General features: G+C 48.9%; 2 protein-coding genes across 6 annotated transcripts in view; one reads left to right on the forward strand and one right to left on the reverse strand.

Moving 5' to 3' along the window:
* CLXN (calaxin) overlaps positions 1 to 5,234 on the forward strand; it is a 253,819-nt gene extending 248,585 nt beyond the window's left edge. For all 3 annotated transcript variants that reach the window (XM_085631055.1, XM_085631056.1, XM_085631057.1), the window contains one exon: positions 4,747 to 5,234. In XM_085631055.1, coding sequence (XP_085487181.1) covers positions 4,747 to 4,797 — 51 coding nt within the window. In that variant the 3' untranslated portion in view covers positions 4,798 to 5,234. The remainder of the gene's footprint in view (positions 1 to 4,746) is intronic.
* The window catches only part of RBM48 (RNA binding motif protein 48), a 125,793-nt gene continuing 105,301 nt past the window's right edge, over positions 5,091 to 25,582 (reverse strand). For all 3 annotated transcript variants that reach the window (XR_014970048.1, XM_085631053.1, XM_085631054.1), the window contains one exon: positions 5,091 to 5,355. Coding sequence is in view for 2 of the 3 variants with exons in the window: in XM_085631053.1 (XP_085487179.1) it covers positions 5,278 to 5,355 (78 nt within the window). In the remaining variant the exon portion in view is untranslated. The remainder of the gene's footprint in view (positions 5,356 to 25,582) is intronic.

Here is a 25,582-nt window from a genome sequence, read left to right on the forward strand (position 1 = left end):
ACATGGGGCGGGTCTAGCCACATCTTCAGTCTCTCACAAACACTTTTCCCTATTGTATGCACATCGCTGCCTATAAGAATTTTATAATGACATAAGCTGCTGCTGACTTTCCTAGGCTGGCCATCGCCCTACATTTACCTCTAGTCCTTGCACTGATCCGTTCCAAAATGTACTGTCAGACTCAATCAGGCCAGCCTCCAAGCAAGAGAACTTTTGCTATCCATTCTTGTTTAGCTGACTGTTCTATACTTAGGCCTGTGCCCCGCGAAATTTGCACACTGCTTGTAACACTTTTGTGCAAAGCTGGTCTCATTTTATGCACTGTTTGCTGGTTCAATCACTTTTAATGTAGATCAGCGAACCCTTCTGTCCACCCCTTCAGACCTGTCCCCCATAGGGTCTGTGTTCTGTGCCTACTGCTCTAACCCTATCCACAAAGGTCCACCTCGCTGTGCTCTATTTGTTTTCTACTTACTAGGAAAGCAAGACCAATCTGAATCGCCTCCTTTGGTACTTAAGTGATGTTTTTAAAGTCGAACGTAAGCGTAAAACCTCTTGTATACTTTAGTATACATATATGTCTGTGGGCCAAATGCCATTACTTGCTTCTCATTTGTTTGTTTCAAAGTCTTTTAAAAATCCTTGCTTACTAGTGGCAAGTCCTGCCTCTTTGTCCCTCCTTTTTCCTCCAAGGAGCAGGGACTTAGTACAATATCATTACACTTTGTTCTGCTGATCTGCTTGTGGGGGGGGGGACTATTTTATTATGTTTTCAACCTCTTGTTACACTGTGGGTGCTCAGACATAACTGCTTACATTTTAGTGCAGTATTCATGTCTTGTCTTTCCTGTCCGAAGCCAGCAGCAGCCAGCCATGCTTTCTAACTACTGCAGCTCTAAATCATGTAAAATGTTAAACCAAAACTTAAACACAGCTTGAAATTATACTTTAATATGCATGCTGCTTGCGTTGTTTTCTCCCCTCCAGGACTTTTGCTTGGCTGCTGGCTAAGGAGTTGGAAGTTTCTCCTCATCAGTTTTGCATTGAGGCAAAAATGTTTCCTTCTGGAAAAATGCCCCCTTTAAAATTTGCATTGGAGTGTATTACATTAAATAAAAGCAGAACAACAACACAGAGAACAAGGGCTGTGCGATTGCACTGGATACCGACTTCAGAGGGGCAACGTTTCAGAGTTAATTTTGCTTTTAAAAGCACTCCACACATTCCTGGCCTCCTGCAATTTCCAGACAATAAAAATGTCAAGATAACGCCAGAGATTGATGTTCTTGCTGGAGAGATCAGAGTTGTCTAGTGGAAGAAGTTTTAACTCATTGCAAAGTAGCCAGAGGGTTAATATGCCAGCTGCGAATAAAGTGTACCATGCAAATTACAAAGTGCATAAGATGTAAATAGATCAATGGCTCTTCTGTTACTTGCAGCTTATAAGATAACATCCTGACAGTCCAGTGAATTTATAACTCATCAAAGAACTGCATGCACTGCAAAGTAAAGATTAGAGGAGATATTAGAGTTGCAAAAAGGGTTCATCTGGATGGAAATTGATTATTTTTATTTAGGAGAACCCCCAACTACAGTGTTCTGTTTTCAATTTTGAGTTTGTGCTTCCGGGGCCCAAGCACTCTTTAGCAATGCTGCCTACCAATATGCATGACTTATGACTCCTACACCCTGTAGTCCTCTGTGTTATGTAACATTCCTTTACACTAATTTATACACTTATGATTGATTGTCTCTTTGTAATTTGTGTGTGATACAAAGTGCTCTGACATCCTACACTGGTATGTGTGGCGCTTTATAACTAATTAAATGCATCTTAACATTAGTGGTTATGAAGCCTTAAGGGTCACTGTTAAAGGGTGGTGATGAGGGAATCCTCATCACTCAGCCTTACCTCAGCATCACCTGATCACAATCTCAGCATCAACACAGCACCACCTTAACATCAGCATTGCACAGCACTATCTCGGCATCTGTGCATCTCCAATGCAGTCTCACCTCAGCATCAGCGCACCACTACCTCAGCACAGCACCAACTAAACATCACTTAGCACCACTTAATCACCAGCTCAGCACCACCTCAGAAACAGTGCACCACCACCACCTCAGCATCAGCTTCAACACAGCACTACCTTCTCATCAGTGATCCACCACCAGTGCAGCACCAACGCAGCACCATCTCAATAGCACAGCACCACCTGAACACCACCACCTCAGCATCAGCACAGACCCACATCAGCACAGCGCTACATCCTCATCAGAGCAGCACCAATTCGACATCAGCACAGCGCTGCCTCCTCAGTGCACCACCAACTCAGCACCAGCGCAGCACCACATCAATATCAGCACAGCACCATCTCAGCATTAGCACAGCACAATCTCTGGATCAGTGCACCACTACCAGCGCTGAACCACCTCAGCAGCAACTCAGGACCCATGCAGCACCACTTCAACATCAGCGCAGCTCCAACTCAGCATCACTCTGCACCTCCTCAACACCAGCGCAGCACCATCACTTCAGCATAACTCAGCACCAACAGAGCATCACTCAGCCCCACCTCCACATCAGTGCACCACCAACTCAGCATTACCACAGTACCACCTCTGCATTTGCATAGCACCATATCCACATCAGTGCACCACCACTTCAGCACAACACCACATCAGCATCACGTAGCACCAACTGAGCACCATCTCCGCATCAGTGCATCGCCACCAGCTCAGCACCAAAGCAGCCCCACCTTGGCAGCAATCAGCATCAATGCAGCACAACTTCAACATCAGCACAGCACCAACTCATCACCCAGCACCACCTGAGAACCAGCTCAGCACCATCGCCTCAGCCCTACTGAGCACCACCTCAGCTTCATTCAGCACCACCTAATCATCACCTCCTCATCAGTTCACCACCAATTCAGCATCAGCGCAGCACCACCACAGCACAACATAATCAGCACAGCACCATTTCTGCATCAGTGCACCACCACCACCTCAGCAGCAACTCAGCACCCATGCACCACCTCAGCATCAGCAGAGCATCACCTCAACACAGCACCACCTCAGCATCAGCGCTGCACCACCATCTCAGCATGACTCAGTGCCACAGCGTCACTCAGCACCACCTCAGCATCACTTAGCACCACCTCAGTAACATTCAGTATCACCTCCACACCAGCAAACAACTACCTCAGCAACACTTAGCAATACCAGAGTTTCATTCAGCATCACCTGAGCATCACATCTGTACCAGCACACCATCACCTCAGCACCACTTCAGCATTACTCAGCACCACCTCAGTGTGCCCTCAGAATCTGGCATCTATTGAGTCTCTCCTAGTGTCCGTCCACTGCTCATGTTGTAATTCAGGTAGTATTTCTCAATCTCCACCCTCCTATTGTTTATGTCCATGTATAACAAAAAAAAGCTAGAACAAACAAGCATTACAACAGGCAAGAGGAGATTGCCAGCATTGCAAGGACAAAAAAAACTAGAAGACATTTTTTGATAATTGTTTTTTTAAAACAGTCATTCAATTTTACACAATGTCTTCTTTAAACTCCACTACATAACATTCCACAACACAAAATACCACTCCACATACTTACACTCCATTACTAACAGTCTCAAACCATATAATTCAAATACACTCAAAAATACATCATTACGATCCACATAATACAACTGCACACAATACCACATAATTCCACTACACAAATCCACACCACACAGTTTCACAAAACACAATCCCACAACTAAAAAGTCCAATCCAACCCACATAATTGGTGCACACCACATACATCCACTCCAATTCATAACACGTAGGTAAGAGACATTTACATTTACAATGCCAATTGCTCCAACTCTTTCCTTTTTTTTAAACTCATAGGTCTGATGCTTAGCTCATACCCATTTGTTCTTTTCCGTCACCAAACATGCAAAGCTATACACAAAGTTCCATGCCACACAATTCAGCTCCACACATTCCCAAACCACACCACATAATTTAACACCAAACCACATAATACAACTTAACACAATGACAACACCACATACATCCAATCCACACCACACAATTCCACATTAGCCTCAAAATTCAACTGCACACCACATAATTAAACTGTACAAGTTACCATTCCACACAATCCTACTACACATAATTCCACTACACTGAATGCCACAAAATTGCTATTCATATATATCCATAGCACACCATGCCACATAATGCCACTACACAAATCCACTCCACACAACTACACTCCAGACAATTACACAACTAACTAATCCAATCCAACCCACATAGTTCCACTACACAGCACATACATACACTCCATAACACATAAGTAAAATACATTGCCATTTACAATGCCAATAGCTTCAACACAAACAAATGCGAGACCGATTGCATTTCCAATGATTGTTTAGTATACGGTTTTATCTGAATGCTGTACATTCCTATGCTTTTTTACTGTTTCAAGCAATCAATCAGTATTTGTTAAGCGCGACCACTCACCCGTGAGGGTCTCAAGGCGCCTTTGGGGGAGGTGAACCTGCAGGTTTGCACAGGTTTTTGTGAAAGGTTTTTATTAACTACAATACAATTGACTAGGACTGTAGTCTAGTTTTCAAATGTGTTTGGCAGTTTCTGTTTCAACATTATTTACCATGCTCCCTTTGCATCTTTTTAACAGTTGATGCATGTTTGTAAGACTTTCTCCCTTCTCTTTCAGAGCATCATGGCATTTGAAAGGCAAGCCTTTGCAGACGCAAACGAAGTGTAGGAGAATTTGATAATCACTGAAGGAAATTAGGTTTCTGCAGGATTTGGCGTTGTAGTAAATACCTCAAGCATCTGTGCAAACATATCTCTGACTGTTCATTACGTTTTGGATAGTTCCTAGATACTACGATTCACTAGAATATTCAAATATGAAATGCTTTTAATGTTAATTTATGATGGCAATAATAGTTGCTTTTTAAAGCCAGATTTGATGTTTTGTAGATGGTACGAAATGCCCAATAATAGTTATACTGTAAAACACACAGGTTTAACAGAAAGAAATGTATGCAAAAGTGAAAAAAGAACATAATTTATTGACTTATAGGACCGTTTTACCTTTCATTTCATCAATTATGGATCATGTGTACAGTATTCCGTTTATACAATCATGCACAATATGATAAAACGAGTTTCAAATAAATGGCTCAATACATTGTATTACAGGTTTGTTTTTTGTTTGTGTAAAGACTGGGCAGTGTACTTATATTCTTCTTCTTGGTTTCACTGGATGGTCTTCTTTTTGTTTTACCTCTGTGTTCTGAACGGCCATAGATGAAACCTATTAAAAAAAAAGATGCAACATATGCTAAATATCCGCAAGTGTTCTGCAAACACATACACTAACATATGTCTTTTTCTCCCACACGTTCAAATAGGAAAGATGAATCTCTGAATTTGCTGTGATTCTAATATATATTTTCCCCCAACAGGCTTGGCTGCAACAATGCTACTTTAGTCTGCATTCCAAAGAGTTTAAGGAAATTCAGTCTAAATATGGCTTGGTTGTAATTAACCCACATTTTACGGTCATTCTTGTATTCCGGTGAGCAAGAAAGTTAGATAGTTTTGCTTTTCACATTATAACCATTATAACTAGCATTTGTGAATTGAACTATCCCCAGGGATTGTGGTGAAATTGGACATACTTCACCACTGATAGTGTTACAATCCCTCAATCGACTTTAAAAACTGAAGTTTTTATGGTAGCTTGACGACTTGGGTTCCCATAACCACTTGACAGCTAGAGGCTTTAGGTGTCTCTCCCCCAGCACAGAGCCCTTTTTAGGTCGAGGGACCATCCAGTCTGCCGAAGGCAGAACCGGAAGTCCGGAGATCTTATGTTTCTGAGAGTGGCTCTTTAGCCCGCCTCTCTTTTTGGCTCTCCTCCATTGGCTGGCTTCCTAAACGGAGGCCAGCCATTGGAGGAGAGAGCCGTCCCTCCAAATAGGCTCCGTCTTTTTCAGATTCGGGGGCGTGTTCCGTGCTCTTGTTTCCACTTTTTAGCCACGCCCTTTTTTAGGCGTGTTTTTCTCTCCTCCAGCCAATGGCAAGAGGAGAGAAAAAGAAACACACCCCCGAATCTGAAACCACCGCTGCGTTTCTCCGAGGCATTTCTGCTTCGCCTCGGAGAAATGCGGTGGTGTGCTTGTTTAGCATGCAAGCTGGTTAATTATTTTTACAAACCAGGAGCAGTTAAAATGGAACGGCGTTTAAGGTGGCACGCGCCTGGCACGAGCAGCTCCGCCTGAACACAACGCCCTCCAAGTGTCCTTAGTACGCACCGTAGGCCGCCCTACCCTGCTGCTCCTTCGAGAGACGGGATCTATTTCTTAAAATATTCCCGTTTGGGAATTGTAAATCTTGCGTCATCTGTTATCGAGCGACGCTACCTAGAAGACAGTCTAGAAAGTCAGTCCATTGGAAGTGAGCGAGGACTACAATTCCCATGGCGCAGTTTGTTGTTGGATGAGAACACTGCACTGGAGACGGTTCTGCTGATATGGAGCCAACGAGTCTCTTCACACCTATTCCTCATGGCTCCATACCCGCGGGACGCCATCTGACTCCAGTCCATGGAGTGGGCGAATTCCCCCACTGTGATACGCATGGGTTTACATTGAAACATGCGTGTTTTACAGCCACCAAAGTTCTGCACACAGGTAGTGGCCGATTCATACCTTTTATGGGAACAGGCAAAACTCAAGGTCCCAGAATTCTCCGTGCGGGCTTTCTTTTACAGGCTAACTCGCCTTCAGCTAAGCACCTCGTATAGAGCCGATAACAGTCTGAACAGGGACTGGCGGGGTCACGTTTGGTTTATACTCGAAACAAGGAACACTACAGGTCCCGGTATGCGCATACTGTCCACCTTGTGCGAGTCAATACCAACACAAGCTCACCAAAGACCCCCTCCCCGCGCATGCATCTCGTACAAGGTGCAGCATTGAATAACCCTCTGTCATGTGACTCCTACTCCGATCCCTTGGGCAAAACTGCGATCTGAACCACCAGGCATCACTTGGCACTCTTCGCGCCAGTACGCAACGCCCTGGGTTCGGCGCCAGGTAGGCGAGTAGGCACCCATTTAACCCTTCTTAATAGAACGCGAGTGCATTGACTTCAGCTTCGCACTGATTGCCAAAATCTGGGCACATACCTACTGTGTGGATAGAGGGATAACAACACCACTTATTGTAATCTTTCATTGTGTTTGAAAGAAGGAAGCCAAAACATCACTTCCTGGCGCAAAATGTCACGATTTGGACAACCCCGTATGAGTCCTTCCAAATATTTCTACCAAGCAAGTAGTGATGCCCAGGCTTGTCGCTGCCGTTACTCCTCGCTGGCTCTGAAAACCTTGGCGAGTGTTCAAGTACAGTATCGGAGCTTCCACAGTGCAGCTGTTGGTACCCTCTGCAGCCAGGTTTCGTAAGACCGGGACTGGGTTTCTCTCCTGTCAATCTTCCGGCGCGCCACCCAGTCTCTATGGTTCTGCCGCTGGATGCCCCGCCCCCTGGCTAATGCCTCGTATGGTCTATATATTAATCAGTGGTACTCAGCGTAGTTCCAGAAGTGGCGGAGCCATGCTGAATTTTCTGAATAACCCCCAGTATTAGTTTTCGCTTTCTAAGAACTAACCTAAAAATAAAACTCATGATAACTACTTATCTTCATAATGGTTTCTTCCCGGTGGCATTCCTTTCTAGATGTTTCCTCGCTGTCAGATGACGTCTGCTTGCAATTATGTCCCACCTGTGTGTATTAGCAGGGCCAGGCTTCGCCCTTTGCCGGTAGTGTCTGACCTCATATTTAATTGATACTTCAGCTGTGTTGTGTGACCTACATACATCACCATGTCATTATCCACATCAAACCTCTCCTTGCGCTGCCTGGTCCGTGATCATGGGCAGTTCAGACTTTATGGGGCAGATTTACAAGCCCCTTGCGCCACTTGTGCGTCACTTTTTCCATGTTAAAAGTGACGCAAAAGTGGCACAAGGGGCTTGTAAATATGCCCCTTTGTGTCCTACTATCTCACTACCTCACTCTCTATCACTACATCACTATCTATTTCTATCTCACTCTCACTACCTCACTATATCACAACACACTCTCTCAAAACTTCACTACATCACTATCTCACTACCTCACAACTTCACTCTCTCTTTCTAACTCACTAATTCACTCTCTCTCTCTCAAATACACTAAGTCACTTACACTCACTCTTTCACTACCTCACTCTATCTCACTACATCACTCTGTTTCTATCTTAATACCTCACAACATTCCTCACTACCTCACTCTCTCTTTCACTACCTCAATCTTTCTCTATATCACATCACTCACTGTTTCTATCTCACTACGTCAGAAAATACCTCTCACTCACTAACTCACTCTTTCACTACCTCACTCTCGCTCACTACATAACTCTCTATACATCACTACTCCCCTCTATATCACTACCTCACTATCTCACTACTTCTCTCTCTAAAAAGATCACTACCTCACTCTCTCACTACCTCACTCTCTATATCACAACTTCACTCCCTCTCTAACTCACTACATCGCTCACTCTCTATCTCTCTACCTCACTCTTTCTATCTCACTAACTCACTTTCACTGTCTCTTTCACTACCTCTCTCTATCTCACTACATCACAACACCACTCTGCTTACATCTCACTACCTCACAACATCCCTCTCCCTCACTACATCACTGTTTCACTACCTCACTCTCTCTCACTACATAACTCTCTCTACCTCACTACTCCACTCTATCTCACTACCTCACTATCTCACAACTTCTCTCTCAAATCACTACCTCACTCTCTAGCTCACAACCTCACAACTTCACTCTCTCTCACTCACTACCTCAATCACTCTCTCTCACTACCTCACTCTTTCTATCTCACTAACTCACTTTCACTCTCTCTTTCACTACCTCTCTCTCTATTTCACTACATCACAACACCACTCTGCTTACATCTCACTACCTCACAACATCCCTCTCCCTCACTACCTCACTCTTTCACTACCTCACTCTCTCTATCTCACTACCTCGCTCTCTATCTCACTACCTCACTCTCTATCTACCTCACTCTCTATTTCAATACCTCACTCTCTCTATCTCACTCTCTCTCTGCTAATGCAATAGGTATCACATATGCAAAAAAAAAAAGCTAATGCCAATAGAAATGACAATGCCATTTATTTAGGGATACAATAATGATAAAAAAATAATGAGCAATACCAATAGCTCTACCTATAATATTGCCGAGACCATTGCATTGTAAATACTTGTTTGAAATGTGGGGAAGTCTGCAAATAAGCCTTCAAAAATGTTTCCCTACAAAGATTTCCAGTCAAAGTTTGTGATTTACGCTGGAGGAGCCTAAGAAGAAAATAGTCATAATTTGTTGTTTCGTTTAAATATAGGGAGAGAGTGTATGTGGTGCAAGAAAGTGTGTTTCGTTTTTTAGGTCGAGCCTGGGCAGCGCATGGGCTGAAAACCATGCTGTATTGGAGTATGTACTTGAAGCCCCTGCCACTCTACGCCCATATTGGTCATTGGCTTGTGTCATTGTCCTGCTGGCTTCGGAATCGTGATTAGGCTTGTTAGTTCCTCCTTAGTGCCGCCTTGTCTTCATTTGTAACCTCCCATGAAGACTGGCCCTTTTAATTTGGTCCTTATACAGAACATCTTCTTTAGTCCGTAAGCACTATTTTCTTTAATTAGTTTCTCTCTTAGGAGGATCTCTTGTGCGCAGTTGTGACCACCGGCTTGTTTATTTAACTCGCAACAGGGAGCTCTTCTGGGGCCATGGGAGACAGAAGGGGGCAACTCAGCAATGCCTTCAAGCATTTGGAATGCAATAGGTCTTGCATTTGGGAGAGTTTAAGAAATTGGCATTGTAAACCACAATGCCTTTTATTTATGTTTTAAAATCCAAAACATACATAAAAGTCATTGTTATTTACAATGCCAATAGCTCAAACTCGCATAAATGCAAGACCTGTTGCATTGCAGATGCTTGTCTAAAAATAGTACCAACAAATATTTTGCTGTGCCAAGATCACTTTTTACCCAGTTTTTCGAGACAGGCAGAGTGGGCCATTTTTTTCTTCACCACCGTTTTTGCACTTTCCTAAGAGTTGGTCATTATTGCCTATATTTACACTTACCACCTACTTGCAGGTATTAAAGGAAAGAGGTGTTAAACCCAGGAACCTATGCATTTCTAAAAACTAGACAATTCTGGATTCTACAAGGTGTCATTTGTGCAGATAGCTCAAAGTTTAACTAAAGAAACAGTGGAAGTAAGCAAAAAAAGAAAAAAATAGTTGACACGATTTACGTCGTTTTACTACATAAATGGCATTTTACAAAAGCAGTAGATCATTGCGTGTTAGACTTTTACACTTGCAGAGTTACATAGTTTTTGTTGGCTGTCCATGACATTACCCTACAATACCAAGAGCCATCAATCGAACTGCAGCTTAAAATGATTTCATTGTGTTCCGACAATGCATCACTTCATGAAGAAAAATCTAGCAAATAAAACATGGGTATGAAAAAAGCAGCACACTTTCTACCTATACCCAAGAACCTGAGTTTTGAGATATAAGTTATTCATACCACGACTAATTCTGGACTTTGGATACCGGCTTCCAATTGGAAGGCTAACATAGCTAAATCCAATATATAAAACAGAATGCCCTGCCATGCTGCACACCCACACTTCTCCCCCTGAAAACAGTACCCCACCAGAGTGGGTATGCCTATGACATGGGATAGGGTATTTGGGTCTAGGTCGGAACGCACACAGGAAAATGTATTGACTCCAGCCGTTTCTGAAAACTTTACATCGATGAGAGTACAGAGTGGTCTTACCTGCCTGGATCCCAGTAAGATTTCTTACACAGAATGAACTGTAAACAGCAGAACTATAGCTAAAAACACCACATTTCTTCTCACTTTCCACGGTGGAAGCGGCAGTATTCAGCCTTTGGTAGGTCAGCATCAACAGAGCCCTATGAATTGTGGGCCCTCTCTGAAAACTAGAAGCCAAATGTTATCTAGGATGGTGTGGCTTATGTGGATCACATACATTTTCTTATCCGGAATGCTCTACAAATGTCTTATTGATCCTAAAAAACAATTTCCTCAGACTTTTCCATTAGGAATGACTGCAGTATTTGGCCCGTGGTTGGTCAACACCCAGAAAATCCACAAACTAACATATCCGAAAACTCTGACCCATGGGGATTTAGGGTTGTGTGGCTTGCAAGAGTCCTATCACCTACCCCGAATGCCACATGAATGTAGAAGTGTGGATGATTCAATTTGCTCATCTTTATGTGTCAGGAAATCCAAAACTTGCAACAGTAAAGGTCCTTCCATCCTGCATTCACGCACTTCTCCTGAAGAAAACAGTGCATCACATTTGATGGTTGGCCAATTGTGCCAGACAGGAACAAGTCAAAACTACCAGAACTGTAAAATTTGAACATATGACGTTACAACGCAAACAATTACAACGCATGCCTTTACAACGTGGTTTTTACATCGCAACTACCATTACAATGCATGATTTTACAACGCATGCCATTCCAACGCATTTTTAGAAACTACCATTACAACGCATACCATTACAACGCATAATACTTTTGGGGCAACAGTGGGGTATGTGTTGGATAGTGTAGGGGTAAAAATAACTATTCCCACTCCAGTGATTGCAACAATAGGGTAAGTGTTGGATAGTGTAAGGGTAAAAATACTATCCCCATGTACCCCAAAACCAACCACCCTAAAACGAAAAAATCCCCATTACTTACCTTATAATGCGTTGTAATGGCATGCGTTGTAATAGCATGCTTTGTAGTGACATACGTTGTAATGGCATGCGTTGTAATGGAATGCTTTGTAATGGCATGCGATGTAAAGGCAGTTGCGTTGTAACAGCTGCGTTGTAAAGGTAGTGTGTTGTAATGACTGCTTTGTAATGGTTGTTACCCGTAAAATGTAGTGTCATTGTGGTTTTCATATGGCTACAGTTTTGGTTCGATCCTTGTGACGTATGTTACACCCACGATGTAGGATAACACTTTTCTCTAAAGAAAGGTAGGATTGCTGTATGTAAACAATTTTGGAATTGGCTGGATGCTTACAAATTTGTCACATAAACGTGTGGAAATTGGGTGATTGGCCTTAGTTTTGACATCAGCTGGGCATTTTTTTTTTGATTTTCAAAGCACAAACAAAAAGCAGCAGATCCCAGGCACATCATTCCACTCACAGTTTCAGTAATAATTAGCTCTCCACAAATGCCTTCTCCGTCTGGCCAGTATATATTAGGGACCAGCATAAGTAACCCACCCCCCCTGCCCTTTCCTTCACCAGATCCTCAAACTCCATGTCCTGGTGCGATTTATTATGGTTTCCTATTCAGCCTTCTGCCGAAGGCAGGACTTATCATTTGTCTCCACAGAAGGTCTCCACAGGCCCCATATTCTTTAGACTTTCCATGGGCATCCTGGCGCTGAGGACACAGACACTACAGCCTGCATACACCAATACACCAGTCCATAGTCATAGCCCAATGTTCTAGTGCTGGTGGGTGAAAGGGGTGAGTTTCCCCAAAGTCGTATGATGTCCCTTCTATTAACGCTATGATAGTTACAAAATAACTGTACATATATTTGTGGTATATAGTCCCGCCATATCTCCAATAACGCCAATTGAACCTTTAAGTCCACTTTATCCTAATCCAGAAATCTTGCAGCTGTGCGCAGCCCCTAGTGTATGAAGTATTGTACCGGCATGAACACACTCTCTCAGGCACCTGCTATCTTCGATTCAGACCATTTTTATCAACTGGGTTCTGGTATGGTATGCTCAATTCAATATCTTGTGTTGCATGAGCCGAAAGCCACCTCTCTGGATCACCTGCACGCATCCTCCCTCGAGTCCTCATGCTCCAGAAGTTCCTCTCTCATCTGCTTTTGAAGGCATCCATTGGTCCCAGATAGTTGTTTACGAGTATAGTATGTACTAGTGAGACTGTGTGTCTATGTAGAGGGGCCACTTACACCCTGTACTGTAGGGAGTTTTTCTCCTGAACTTCCTGAAGTGCATCATTGTATTTATTGAATGTGTTTGACCTGAAGATAATTATACCTTTAACTATCCGATAATCCAAATTATCTTTGAAGCTCCTTGAATGACATATATGTCTCCTAACTTGAAGATGGCGATTATGTCCTGCTTCTTAAATCCCTTAAGGCTGTTCAAATCTGCTAGTATCTTTCAGTCAAATAGTAGTGGTTCCAAGGTGAGATCAAGTTTCCAAAGTCGCCCTCTGCCACATTTTGATAACCGTCGCTGTAGGCATGGACCATGCCCTCGTCTTCTCCCACCGTACAAAGCCAACGGGTAGCCCCTTGGCTCCATCGCTCTCCTATGAGCCCGAACCCCCAGTTCCTGTTAGGCATATACAGAGTCATTAATTATCAACAACTGAGTCAACCAAAAATACAATTTTAAATCTGGAAAGGCAATTCTGCCCTCATCTGTCCTGGTCAAAGTCTTTAATGCAACCCTGGGGGCATCCCCCTTCCACAACAGAGATCTTGTTAAATTGTTTACCTTTTTTTTTTTTTTTACATGCGGTGTGTTTTGGAGCATGTATAAGAATTTGGATAGTGAAATCATATTGTACAGGGCTGCCTTTCCAAGCAGGGAGTTTGAGTGTGTCTTCCAGAGTGCCATACCTACCCTATACTCCTCCAAGATTTAGTCCAGGTTATGTCTCATAAAGTCATTTATGTTGTTTATACATATATTTTATTTAGCATGTTTTTCTGTAGCGCTACTTCACCAAGCGGTATTATAGCACTTTGCAATGTAAACTGGAGCTTAATGTGTACAAGTACCATAGATTTTATCGGTATATTGAATGTTAGAAACCAGAGGCGGGGGTGATGAAAGGAACAATAAAGGTAGGGTAGATGACTCTTCTGAGAGAAGGGGGAGAGTAGAGAGCATTGGTTTGATCTGTTAAGCGTTTGATGTGAAGTGGTTTTTGAATAGAAAAGTCTTAAGTTGCTTCCTGAAGGCAAGGATGTAGGGTGCCATTCTTAGTTTGTTGGACAAGGAGTTCTAAAATGTGGGAGCTGCAATGGAGAAAGACTGTTTTTGAGCCAAGGAGGATTTGAATATCAGAGGATTTAGCAGAAGGGAGGATTTGCTGCAGACGGCCTGATTCCACCCTATATTTTCATTAGATCCGAGAGGTAACTGGACTGGCCCATCTGAAGTGCTTTGAGGGTAATGCAACCATTTCTGAATTTGATCCGGGCCTCCAGTAGAAGCCAATGTGGGTCTTTCAGTGTGGGTAAGATGTGGACAACCTTTTTTTTTGTCTGAGACTAGGCTCGCAGTGGAATGGAGAGTAATTTTCAGTTAGTGGAGAGTGGTTGTGGGAACACCAGAAAGTAAGATTCCCACTGTCAATTCTGGAGATCACTAAGGCTTGGGCCGCCGTTCTGAGTTGATCAATGGAGAGATGTTTTATTCCCTTTAGTTGTCTTATGTGGAAGTTTGCTATTTGTGATAGCTTTCGCATATGAGGCTTGAGAGAGAGCTTGCCATTTACGAGGAAACACAGGGACTTGATCAAGGAGGCAGGTGAGAGCAGGAACCCATAGTTTATCAGTAGTGAGATTAGTGATGGATCAACTCTGTTGGTGGTTTTGCGTGACAGAAGCAGAATTTTCTTTTCTTTTTTTAATCTTTATTTTTCAATCATTGCTCATCAGATAGCATGCACTCAATACATAGTAATAAAGAGTTACAGTATTAAAAGCAGAGCATGGACATTGAGCTTGTATGGCGCTTTTACGACCAGTTGCATTTCATGCGGCCTACACCAGTATTGACTCAACAGCAGCGTTCTACCTTTCTCTTCCAACAATGTCTCTCCCTGTTAGTAAACCATAAAGTCTCGCCAGGCCCCCATACCATCTCTCATTTCTTAGGGCAGCCTGACTCTGGTCAACTACTTGTTCTGCTCTCTGACACCAGTCCTGATCAGACTCCCAATCTTCAAGCCATGGGGTGGAAAAGCCCAGGACCATTGTGAGACCGGCCTCACGGCGTATGCCCTCCCGATCATCCAGCCAACCTGCAACCACCCCCAAGACACGGCATCTCCGACTCCGGCTGCCCCAGCCACACAGACCCGAGGGCCGGCCAGAGTCCCCGACAGACTCGACACCCTACCACGCATGTCCAACCGAGGGAGCGGGAACCCCCGAGCCAGACCAGGAGGCGCCAGCCCCAGTCACACCTCGGATCGCCTTCCCCCGGGAGGACTCGATCGGCCACCAGGCCCCTGGGGAGCAGGCGCCTCACCTGCCGAGCGTCTGGGGACCCTCCCAGACCCAACTGAAAAGACCAAAGAAACGAGCGGCAGGAAATCCCGCCGAACCCCCTCAGTCACCAAAGGCCCCTCTCTGCGAGGACTCCGGACTTCAAAGGGCAGGGGGAGTATAATAGGGGGTGCCGGAGGAACGAATGGCAGAGAAGACCTGGAACCATCGAAGCCTGCTGACGCTGTCGCGGCTCCCGAACTCCGAACCACCTGGGCCTGCTGAGTGACTCGCGGCCCCCAGCCATTGAACCATCTGAGCCCTGCTGACGAGATCGCGGCTCCCGAACTCCGAACCACCTGGGCCTGCTGAGTGACTCGCGGCCCCCAGCCACTGAACCATCTGAGCCCTGCTGACGAGATCGCGGCTCCCGAACTCCGAACCACCTGGGCCTGCTGAGTGACTCGCGGCCCCCAGCCATTGAACCATCTGAGCCCTGCTGACGAGATCGCGGCTCCCGAACTCCGACTACCTGTGCCTGCTGAGTGACTCGCGGCGCTCCCCTCGAGGACGAATTGGCAAGAGATCGCCCAGAGACACGACACCCTCCAGCTCGAGGATTGTGAGCTATCCGCAGGGTACTTTGCAGAGACACTACCTTCAAAAACTGTCCCGCTACCCCCATTCCCCTACCACCGATTTGTAGTATCTTGTGCCGCTGATGTACTACTTGCAACTTGGATCATAAAGATCCCTTGAAACCTTCGATAAAAGAACCTATCATCTTACAAAGAATACGTGTGGTGTCACTCTGTTCGTAGTGTAAGCTCAGGGTGTGCGCGCCTGGTTCGGCCTACTTGGGAGAGGTGGGTCAAAGGGGTGGGCAAGACGTGTATCGAACCCCCCTCCGGCGAACGCCTTTCCAACATTTGGTGGCAGACGACGGGATCCGAGCCGACACCGAAAGAGAGCGTGCAGTGAACGACTGACGCACTACCAAACAGAGATGGAAGGAGAAACCTCCCTGGGTGCCGCAGGTACCGAAATGAGCTCACGGTTCCGAGAGGATCAATTGGACTATTATACGCATAGAGAATTAAAACAATTTTGCAAAGACCTTGGAATCGCTACCACCGGATTAAGCACAAAGGAAGACTTCCAGAAAGCATTGAAGACCTGGGTCGAGACGGGGGCGCCCCCGACCCAAACGGAAGAAGACTCCGCCCATGAACCACAAAGCATCCCGGTGAGAAACAACGGGCCAGAGGGGAACCTGTCCCCCGAGGAACTAGCAGACCGAGAGAGAAGCCGCAACCACGAACTTGAACTGGCCAAGCTGAAAATCGAGGGAGAAATAAAACTGGCCGAGAAAAAGTTAGCCGTCGAGCAGTTACGGCTACAAGGGGAACTTGAGGAAAAGAGACGCCAAAGAGAGCACGACGAAAAGAAACTCCAGCTGGATCATGAACGCAGCCTGAAAGAGATCGAGCTGAGGGCTAAAAGCGAAAAGTCACAACCTTCCGGGAATCTACCATCCGCTCCCACCGTGGAAGCCAAAGTCCACATCCCCAAGGATGTGGTAAAGGAGTATTACAAAAACGACGATATCCAGCAGTGGTTTAAGGCTTACGAAGTCGCCATGACCTCTCACCGAGTCCCGCAGAAGGATTGGGGGGCTGGCCTATGGGGCCGGTTCTTAAGCGAAGGAAGAGATACCCTGCTGGATCTGCCCTCCACGGTCATGAACTCCTACAGCCACATGAAGGAAGCCCTCGTGGGCCGGTATGGACTCACCCCCGAGATGTACCGGCAACGGTTCCGAGATTGCAAAAAGATACCGGGCACCACATGGGTAGAATACGTGAACTTTTACAGCCGGGCCTTGGACGGGTGGATCAAGGGCAGCAAGGTCTCCACCTTCGAAGAGCTGTTTGATCTGATCGCCTGGGAACATTTAGCGGCCAATTGCTTTGTAGAACTGCGCCAACATCTCCTGGACAGTAAACTCACCGACCCTCGAAAGCTGGCCGCCGAGGCTGACCGTTGGGTGAACACCCGGGCCACCCGAGGCCCCGTGGGAGACTACGGTCGCCACAGTCAAGGACCCCCCCGCCAGAGGGGCGGAGGAAACCACGGCCGACCGAGAGACTTCCCAGGGGGGCCCACGCACAGCCCTCCCAGCAGCCCACCAGCGGCAGGTCCAGCCCCGTCCCCAGCCAGCACCGGAGCCACGGGGCGGCTAGGGCCACGAACCAGGATCACCTGCTTCCGCTGCCAACAGCCCGGACACTACGCCAATGACCCCCAGTGTACCCAGTATCAACGAACCGCAACGACCAACACCCCGGCCCGGCAGATGGCCTCCGTGGCCCTAGGGGAAGAGATAGAGGACTCCGAAGAGTGGGAACCAGCGGCCATGGCCCTGGTCTCCCTTGGTGATCGAGAAATGGTCCCCGGGACACCCTTGCCCGCCAACACGAAGAAGTACCGACAGCAGGTGACCATCAACGGCCACCGAGTCGAGGGCCTCCGCGATACCGGGGCAAGTGTCACCGCGGTCCACCGCACCCTAATCTCTGAAGACCAGATCCTACCCGGTGCCCTCTGTCCGGTCATATCCTCCGACAATTCCGAGAGCCTCTGCCAGATGGCTCTGGTGCCTTTCGAGTGGGGAGGAGTCTCCGGAGAATTGAAGGTAGCCGTCCGAACATCACAGCCCGTAGACTGCCTCCTGGGCAACGACCTTGAGAGTTCCCCGTGGGGGCAAGTGGAACGAAGAGCCCATCTCGAGATGATGGGCCTACCCGAATGGGTCTGCGCCACCACGCGCTCCATGACCGCGCGATTGCCTCTCTCCGAGGGCGGTGAGGCCCTCCCCCCGAACACTGTCCCCGAGAACCGGGACACCCTACCAGAAACGGACAACCCTCCTTCGGAGGGAGGAGAAGACACTAACCCGGGAGAAGGGCCGGAACCTTCCGCCCCTGAGGCACTGACTGAGTTCGGAGAACTGCCCGAGATGGCCCAGTGGCGCTGTGAGGGAGGGCCCTCCCGTGAAGAGTTCTGCCAGGAACAGGCCACCTGCCCTTCCCTCGTGGGACTCAGACAACAAGCCGAAGCCCAGACCGCCAATGACCGGACCGGAACCCACTGGGTCTATTGGGACAATGGCCTCCTATACAGCGAACAAAAGTCAGCCGAGCTAGGCACAGCCCGAGTACTGGTGGTACCCCTGCGTTTCCAAAGCCTCCTCCTGGGCCTGGCCCGCGATGTACCCTTGGCAGGACACTTAGGCCAAGACAAAACATATCAGCGATTAGTTACCCACTTCTATTGGCCCAAGATGCGAGCAAATGTAGAAGTCCACTGTAAATCCTGCCTCACGTGCCAGGGCAGTGGGAAAAGTGGCGGAAAGCGCAAGTCTCCATTACAACCCTTTCCCGTTGTGAGTACCCCGTTCGAGCGGGTCGGCATCGACATCGTGGGACCCCTGGATCCGAAGACCGCCCAGGGCCACCGATTCATCCTCGTCCTGGTGGACCATGCCACCCGCTACCCCGAGGCCATTCCCCTCCGCACCGTGACGGCTCCCGTGGTGAGCCGGGCTCTCATGGGGATCTTCTCCCGTGTCGGATTCCCTCGCGAGGTTGTGAGTGATCGCGGCACTAACTTCATATCCCGCTACATGAAGTCCCTGTGGCAGCAGTGCGGAGTAACATATAAGTTCACGACCCCCTACCACCCTCAGGGCAACGGCCTGGTGGAACGCTTCAACCGAACCCTGAAGGGGATGATCCTGGGCCTCGAGGAGCCCCTGCGCCGAAGATGGGACGTCCTCCTCCCTTGCCTCCTGTTCGCGTACCGGGAAGTTCCCCAAAAGTCCCTGGGGTTCAGCCCATTCGAACTACTATACGGACACCCCGTCCGGGGGCCCCTGAGCCTGGTCAAAGAGGGCTGGGAGACAAGCCCCCGGGGAACCCCCCCTGATGTGTTCCGCTACATCCTGGCGCTCCGCAACCAGACCCGGAAGTTCAGAGAACTCGCAGAGGCTAACCTCGAGGCCAGCCAAGAAGAAATGAAGCGCTGGTATGACCAGAACGCAACTCTGGTCGAGTTCCAGCCGGGCCAGCAGGTTTGGGTCATGGCCCCGGTGAAACCCTGCGCCCTACAGGACAAATGGACTGGTCCCTTCAAGGTGATCGAGCGGAAGAGTCAGGTCACGTACCTGATCGATGTACAGTCCCCACGGAACCCCCTCCGGGTCCTCCACGTGAACCGTCTCAAGCCCCACTTTGTGAGAACGGAGTTGAGTTTGCTACTGGCCACCGATGATGGGGCGGAAGAAGACACTGAACCCCTGCCCGACCCCCTGTGCGCTAAAGACCTGGATGGTTCCGTGGAGGGGGTGAAACTGTCAACCACCCTCACTCCCCAACAGTCCGACGACTGTCGCCAGCTGCTCAGACAATTCGCAGACCTCTTCTCCCTCACCCCAAGGGTCACCGACTGGTGTGTCCACGACGTGGACACCGGCGACAGCCCACCTGTGAGACACCGAGCCTACCGGGTGCCTGACCGGGTCCGCACCTGCATCAAGACCGAAGTACAGAAGATGTTAACCCTTGGAGTGATCGAACCCTCCGACAGCCCCTGGGCCAGCCCGGTAGTCCTGGTCCCGAAAGCGGCCTCCCCTGGGGTCGCCCCCGAACTAAGATTCTGTGTGGACTACCGGGGGCTCAATGCGGTCACCCGAGCGGACGCTCACCCTATTCCCCGCGCCGACGAGCTCATCGACCGCCTTGGGGCCGCACGTTTCCTCAGCACCTTCGACCTGACCTGCGGTTACTGGCAGATTGCGCTCACGGAGGGAGCAAAAGCACGCTCCGCCTTCTCCACACCCGATGGACACTACCGCTTCAGGGTCATGCCGTTCGGGATGAAAAATGCCCCGGCCACTTTCCAGCGGTTGGTAAACAAGGTCCTGGCCGGACTCGAGGAGTTCAGCGCAGCGTACCTTGACGACATAGCCGTATTCAGCTCTCAATGGCACGAGCATCTCCAGCACCTCCGGCAAGTACTGCTGGCCCTGCGCCAAGCCGGCCTAACAGTGAAGGCCAGCAAATGCCAGCTCGGGCAAGGCTCCGTGGTCTACCTGGGGCATCAGGTGGGCAGCGGGCAGGTCGCCCCCCTCCAACCAAAGATCGACGCCATCAAGTCCGGGGAGCCCCCCACCACTCAGACGGAAGTCCGGGCCTTCCTGGGCCTCACAGGATACTACCGGCGGTTCATTAAAAACTATGGTAGCCTCGCAGGGCCTCTCACGGAGTTGACCTCCAAAAAGCTCCCGAAGAAGGTGCAGTGGACCCCCCCGTGCCAACAGGCGTTTGACGCCTTGAAAACCGCCATGTGCACCGCCCCAGTGCTCAAGGCCCCCGACTACTCCCAAGAGTTTGTGGTCCAGACCGACACATCCGAACACGGCATCGGAGCCGTCCTCTCGCAGTTCAATGACAAGGGCATAGATCAGCCCATAGCCTTCATCAGCCGAAGGCTGCTGCCTCGAGAACAGCGTTGGAGTACCATAGAACGAGAGACCTTCGCTGTAGTCTGGGCCCTCAAGAAACTACGGCCCTACTTGTTCGGAACCCACTTCCGAGTACCGACGGACCACCGGCCCTTGCGGTGGCTGATGCAGATGAGGGGAGAGAACCCCAAGCTATTACGATGGTCAATCTCCCTCCAAGGGATGGACTTCACTGTCGAGCATCGCCCCGGGACGGATCATGCCAACGCCGACGGCCTGTCCCGGTTCTTCCGCTTCGGCGAGAACCCCCCAGTGGATGGGTAGTTCTCCACGCCTTTCAGCTGGGGGGGGGACGCGTGTGAGACCGGCCTCACGGCGTATGCCCTCCCGATCATCCAGCCAACCTGCAACCACCCCCAAGACACGGCATCTCCGACTCCGGCCGCCCCAGCCACACAGACCCGAGGGCCGGCCAGAGTCCCCGACAGACTCGACACCCTACCACGCATGTCCAACCGAGGGAGCGGGAACCCCCGAGCCAGACCAGGAGGAGCCAGACCAGGAGGCGCCAGCCCAGTCACACCTCGGATCGCCTTCCCCCGGGAGGACTCGATCGGCCACCAGGCCCCTGGGGAGCAGGCGCCTCGCCTGCCGAGCGTCTGGGGACCCTCCCAGACCCACCTGAAAAGACCAAAGAAACGAGCGGCAGGAAATCCCGCCGAACCCCCTCAGTCACCAAAGGCCCCTCTCTGCGAGGACTCCGGACTTCAAAGGGCAGGGGGAGTATAATAGGGGGTGCCGGAGGAACGAATGGCAGAGAAGACCTGGAACCATCGAAGCCTGCTGACGCTGTCGCGGCTCCCGAACTCCGAACCACCTGGGCCTGCTGAGTGACTCGCGGCCCCCAGCCATTGAACCATCTGAGCCCTGCTGACGAGATCGCGGCTCCCGAACTCCGAACCACCTGGGCCTGCTGAGTGACTCGCGGCCCCCAGCCACTGAACCATCTGAGCCCTGCTGACGAGATCGCGGCTCCCGAACTCCGAACCACCTGGGCCTGCTGAGTGACTCGCGGCCCCCAGCCATTGAACCATCTGAGCCCTGCTGACGAGATCGCGGCTCCCGAACTCCGACTACCTGTGCCTGCTGAGTGACTAGCGGCGCTCCCCTCGAGGACGAATTGGCAAGAGATCGCCCAGAGACACGACACCCTCCAGCTCGAGGATTGTGAGCTATCCGCAGGGTACTTTGCAGAGACACTACCTTCAAAAACTGTCCCGCTACCCCCATTCCCCTACCACCGATTTGTAGTATCTTGTGCCGCTGATGTACTACTTGCAACTTGGATCATAAAGATCCCTTGAAACCTTCGATAAAAGAACCTATCGTCTTACAAAGAATACGTGTGGTGTCACTCTGTTCGTAGTGTAAGCTCAGGGTGTGCGCGCCTGGTTCGGCCTACTTGGGAGAGGTGGGTCAAAGGGGTGGGCAAGACGTGTATCGAACCCCCTCCGGCGAACGCCTTTCCAACAACCATGCAATGCAGCACTTGGCCACACCGGCAGCCGCCACCAACCAGATTTTCTGATACATGGGTCAGGACTCCTCTCCCTATATTGCCAGGAGAAGCCACTTTGCATCCATGGGAACCTCCTATGCTAAGACTTGGGACATTACCTCAGTAATCTGTCGTCAGTACACTCGTATCCCCAGGCAGTACCATAGGATATGAAAGAATGTGCTCTCCTGGCACCACCCCAAGAGGCAGGATGATGCAACTTTCCCTCCTTTTCTAGCTAGCAGGGTCCTGGGGTAATAAGACCTATGCGTTATCCGGAGTTTGACTAGTCAAAACCGAGCACGGATTGCAAATTCCAGCAGGCTCTGAATGGCTTCTACCCAGTCATTGTTTTCTATGTCACCTAGGTCTTCGGCCCAGGCATCTCTAAGCATCACTAACGAATCAGGGGAGATGTTGACCAATTTGTTGCAGACCTCAAACTGTACCAAGGCTTGGTCCCTCCAGATATCGTCCAGGTGATCCATACCTATCAATTCCCACCTCGAGAAACCAGTCAAACCACCCACCTCGTGCAATAAGTTACTGTTCCACAGCGGGGTCATATTGGTGAGTTTACTTCTCCAGCCCAAATAGTTTGTGACCTCCTTCCATATCCTAACCACTGTCTGGGTATGTGGTGGCAAGTCCTGTTCAAGCATCCTGTGATAATGGATCGTTTTGTGACTTCTATGACCCATATCCTCCCTATCTACTCGATAGGGCGGTTCTTGATGGTCCTCGAAGCCCCAGTCAATGACCACTAGTAGCTGCGTTGCCCAGTACTATTTTACAATATCCGGAACTGCCAGTCTGCCGTCATATACCCACCTCTGAAGTTTACACAGCGCTATGCACGAGGTGCCTCCCTTCCATAGCAGTGAGCAGGCTTCATGGTCGATTTCCCGAAAGAACTTCGGTGGGACCCTGAAGAGCTTGTTTTGGAGGCACGGGAGGGTCATCATTTTGAATAGGGCTGCTCTGCCCATCATGGTTAGCTGCAGGTTCCTCCAGTGTTACATCCCCACGCAGCCGATCTATCTGGGAGAGGAGGTTCCTGTACAGAACTCCTGCAGGTCTTGGGTAATATAGATCCCAAGGTACTGAAATTCCTCCAATGCCAACGGTGCTATGCATGAGCAGGGGAGCTTCGGGTACCACCCGACAGGAAAGACCAGTTATTTAGCCCAGTTAATGTGATAGCTCGAATAGCTCCTAAAGAAGTCAAAGAGATGCAGAATTCTGGCTATGGAAAGAGACTGCTTGGTATGGTAAAGTAATATGTCGTCGGCATATAAGGAGATTTATTTTGCCCAATCTCCGCCAGCCCTCACCCCCTATATAAATGGGTCCTGACGAATCCAGGCTGCAAGCGGCTCAAGTGCCAGTGTGAAAATCATAGGGAAGAGGGGGCATCCCTGCCTAGAGCCCGTTTGTAGGGCAAAGACACGAGACACTGCCCAATTGACCCTCCCCCTATCCCTGATATAGGAGTTTAACCCAGCCACAGAATTTCGGCCCAAAGCCCAACCTGTCCAGTGTGGCGAAGATGTAGTTCCATTCAGTGCTATCAAATACCATTTTGGCATCGCGTCATCAGCACCACCTGCTCTGCTCGAAGTGGATTAGACTCATGTAGTAGCCCATACAGGTGTCTCAAATTGAGGTGGGTGCTTCCTTGTGGCTTGAAGCTTGACTGGTCAGGATGTACTACTGAGGTGATAACAGCACACAGCCTGGTTGCCAGGATCTTTGCCAGTACCTTAGCCTCTAAATTTAATAAGGATAGAGGTCTAAAGGAGCCACAGTCCGTTAGCGGCTTGCCCTTCTTGAGTATAACAGTGGTGTCAATACCCTGATCTATTGGCAGACAGCCCTCTTCACGCGCCTCATGGAACATAGCTAGCATGTGCTTGGCCAGTTTATCTGCTACCCCCTTTGTAGAGTTCTACTGGCATGCCATTGGACCCCACTGCCTTCCCAGACTGTTGCCACTACAAGCTGGTCTGTCAGATTAGCCTCTAGAGTCTCTCTTGCCTCCCCTGAGAGTGTCTAGAGGGCTATATCCTTCGGAAAGTTAGCACAGACTGGATCAGTCCTAGACGTTGTAGGGGTGTAAAGACCCTCATAATAGTTAGCAAAGGTGTTGGCTATAGTTACACTGGTCGTTTGGAGCACACTGCCCCCATCGGCAATCTTCAGCACCCAAGAGCACTCTTTGTCCCTTTTTTTAAAGCCAGGCCAGCAATTTGCTGGCCTTATCCTCTACATCGTACAACCGCATTGCATTGCTAGCGCGTTGCTCAATGCCCTGCTTTCCGCTAGCATCCACAGGTCTTGTTGTCTGAGGTGCAACTGGTGACTGAGACTCGCTGTTCCCTCTGTCAATACTCTGGTTTCTAGTACTGTGATATTGTGCTCAATAGCTTCACATCGGAGCTTGTGTTCCCTTTTCTTGCCCCCTATCAGAGCTTGGCCTTTCATGACAGTCTTGAAAGCTCCCCAAAGGACTCAAGTGAAATTTACGTTCCCTGATTTTCACTTAAATATGTGTCTGCACCCTTCCTAACTGTCTCCTTAAAGTGCCTGTCATTCAGAAAACATGTGTCTATCCTGGGGGTCTTTACATAGTCTCGGGCCGGTCTGCTCAGCATGACCCCAACCATGGAATGATTGGAGATACCCTGCGCATAATGCATCGTGGCCCGGAAGTTGCCTGCGTACATATGCTGTGTAAAGATGTGATCAAGATGGTAGAAACTACTGTGCGTTGGTGAGAAGTATGTGTATTGTCATTGTTGTGGGTTGTGCACCCGCCAGAGGTCTATCTGACCCAGGGCCTCTAAGAAAGGCTGTAGTAGTCCCATTTCACCCTGTGTGGTAGCCTTACTCATTCTGTCAATCCCAGGTTCTCATACCGCATTCATGTCGCCTCCCAGTGTGAGGATCCCAGTTAGCATTTCTAAGAGTAGGGCACTAATGTCCGTAAGGGTCACTGCATGCAGTCCTGGTGGGATGTACAGGGAACAGAAGTTGAGTGTAATGCCCTCCCAAG

The sequence above is a fragment of the Triturus cristatus genome, chromosome 10 (genome assembly GCF_964204655.1).
Source record: "Triturus cristatus chromosome 10, aTriCri1.1, whole genome shotgun sequence".
NCBI lineage: Eukaryota > Metazoa > Chordata > Amphibia > Caudata > Salamandridae > Triturus > Triturus cristatus.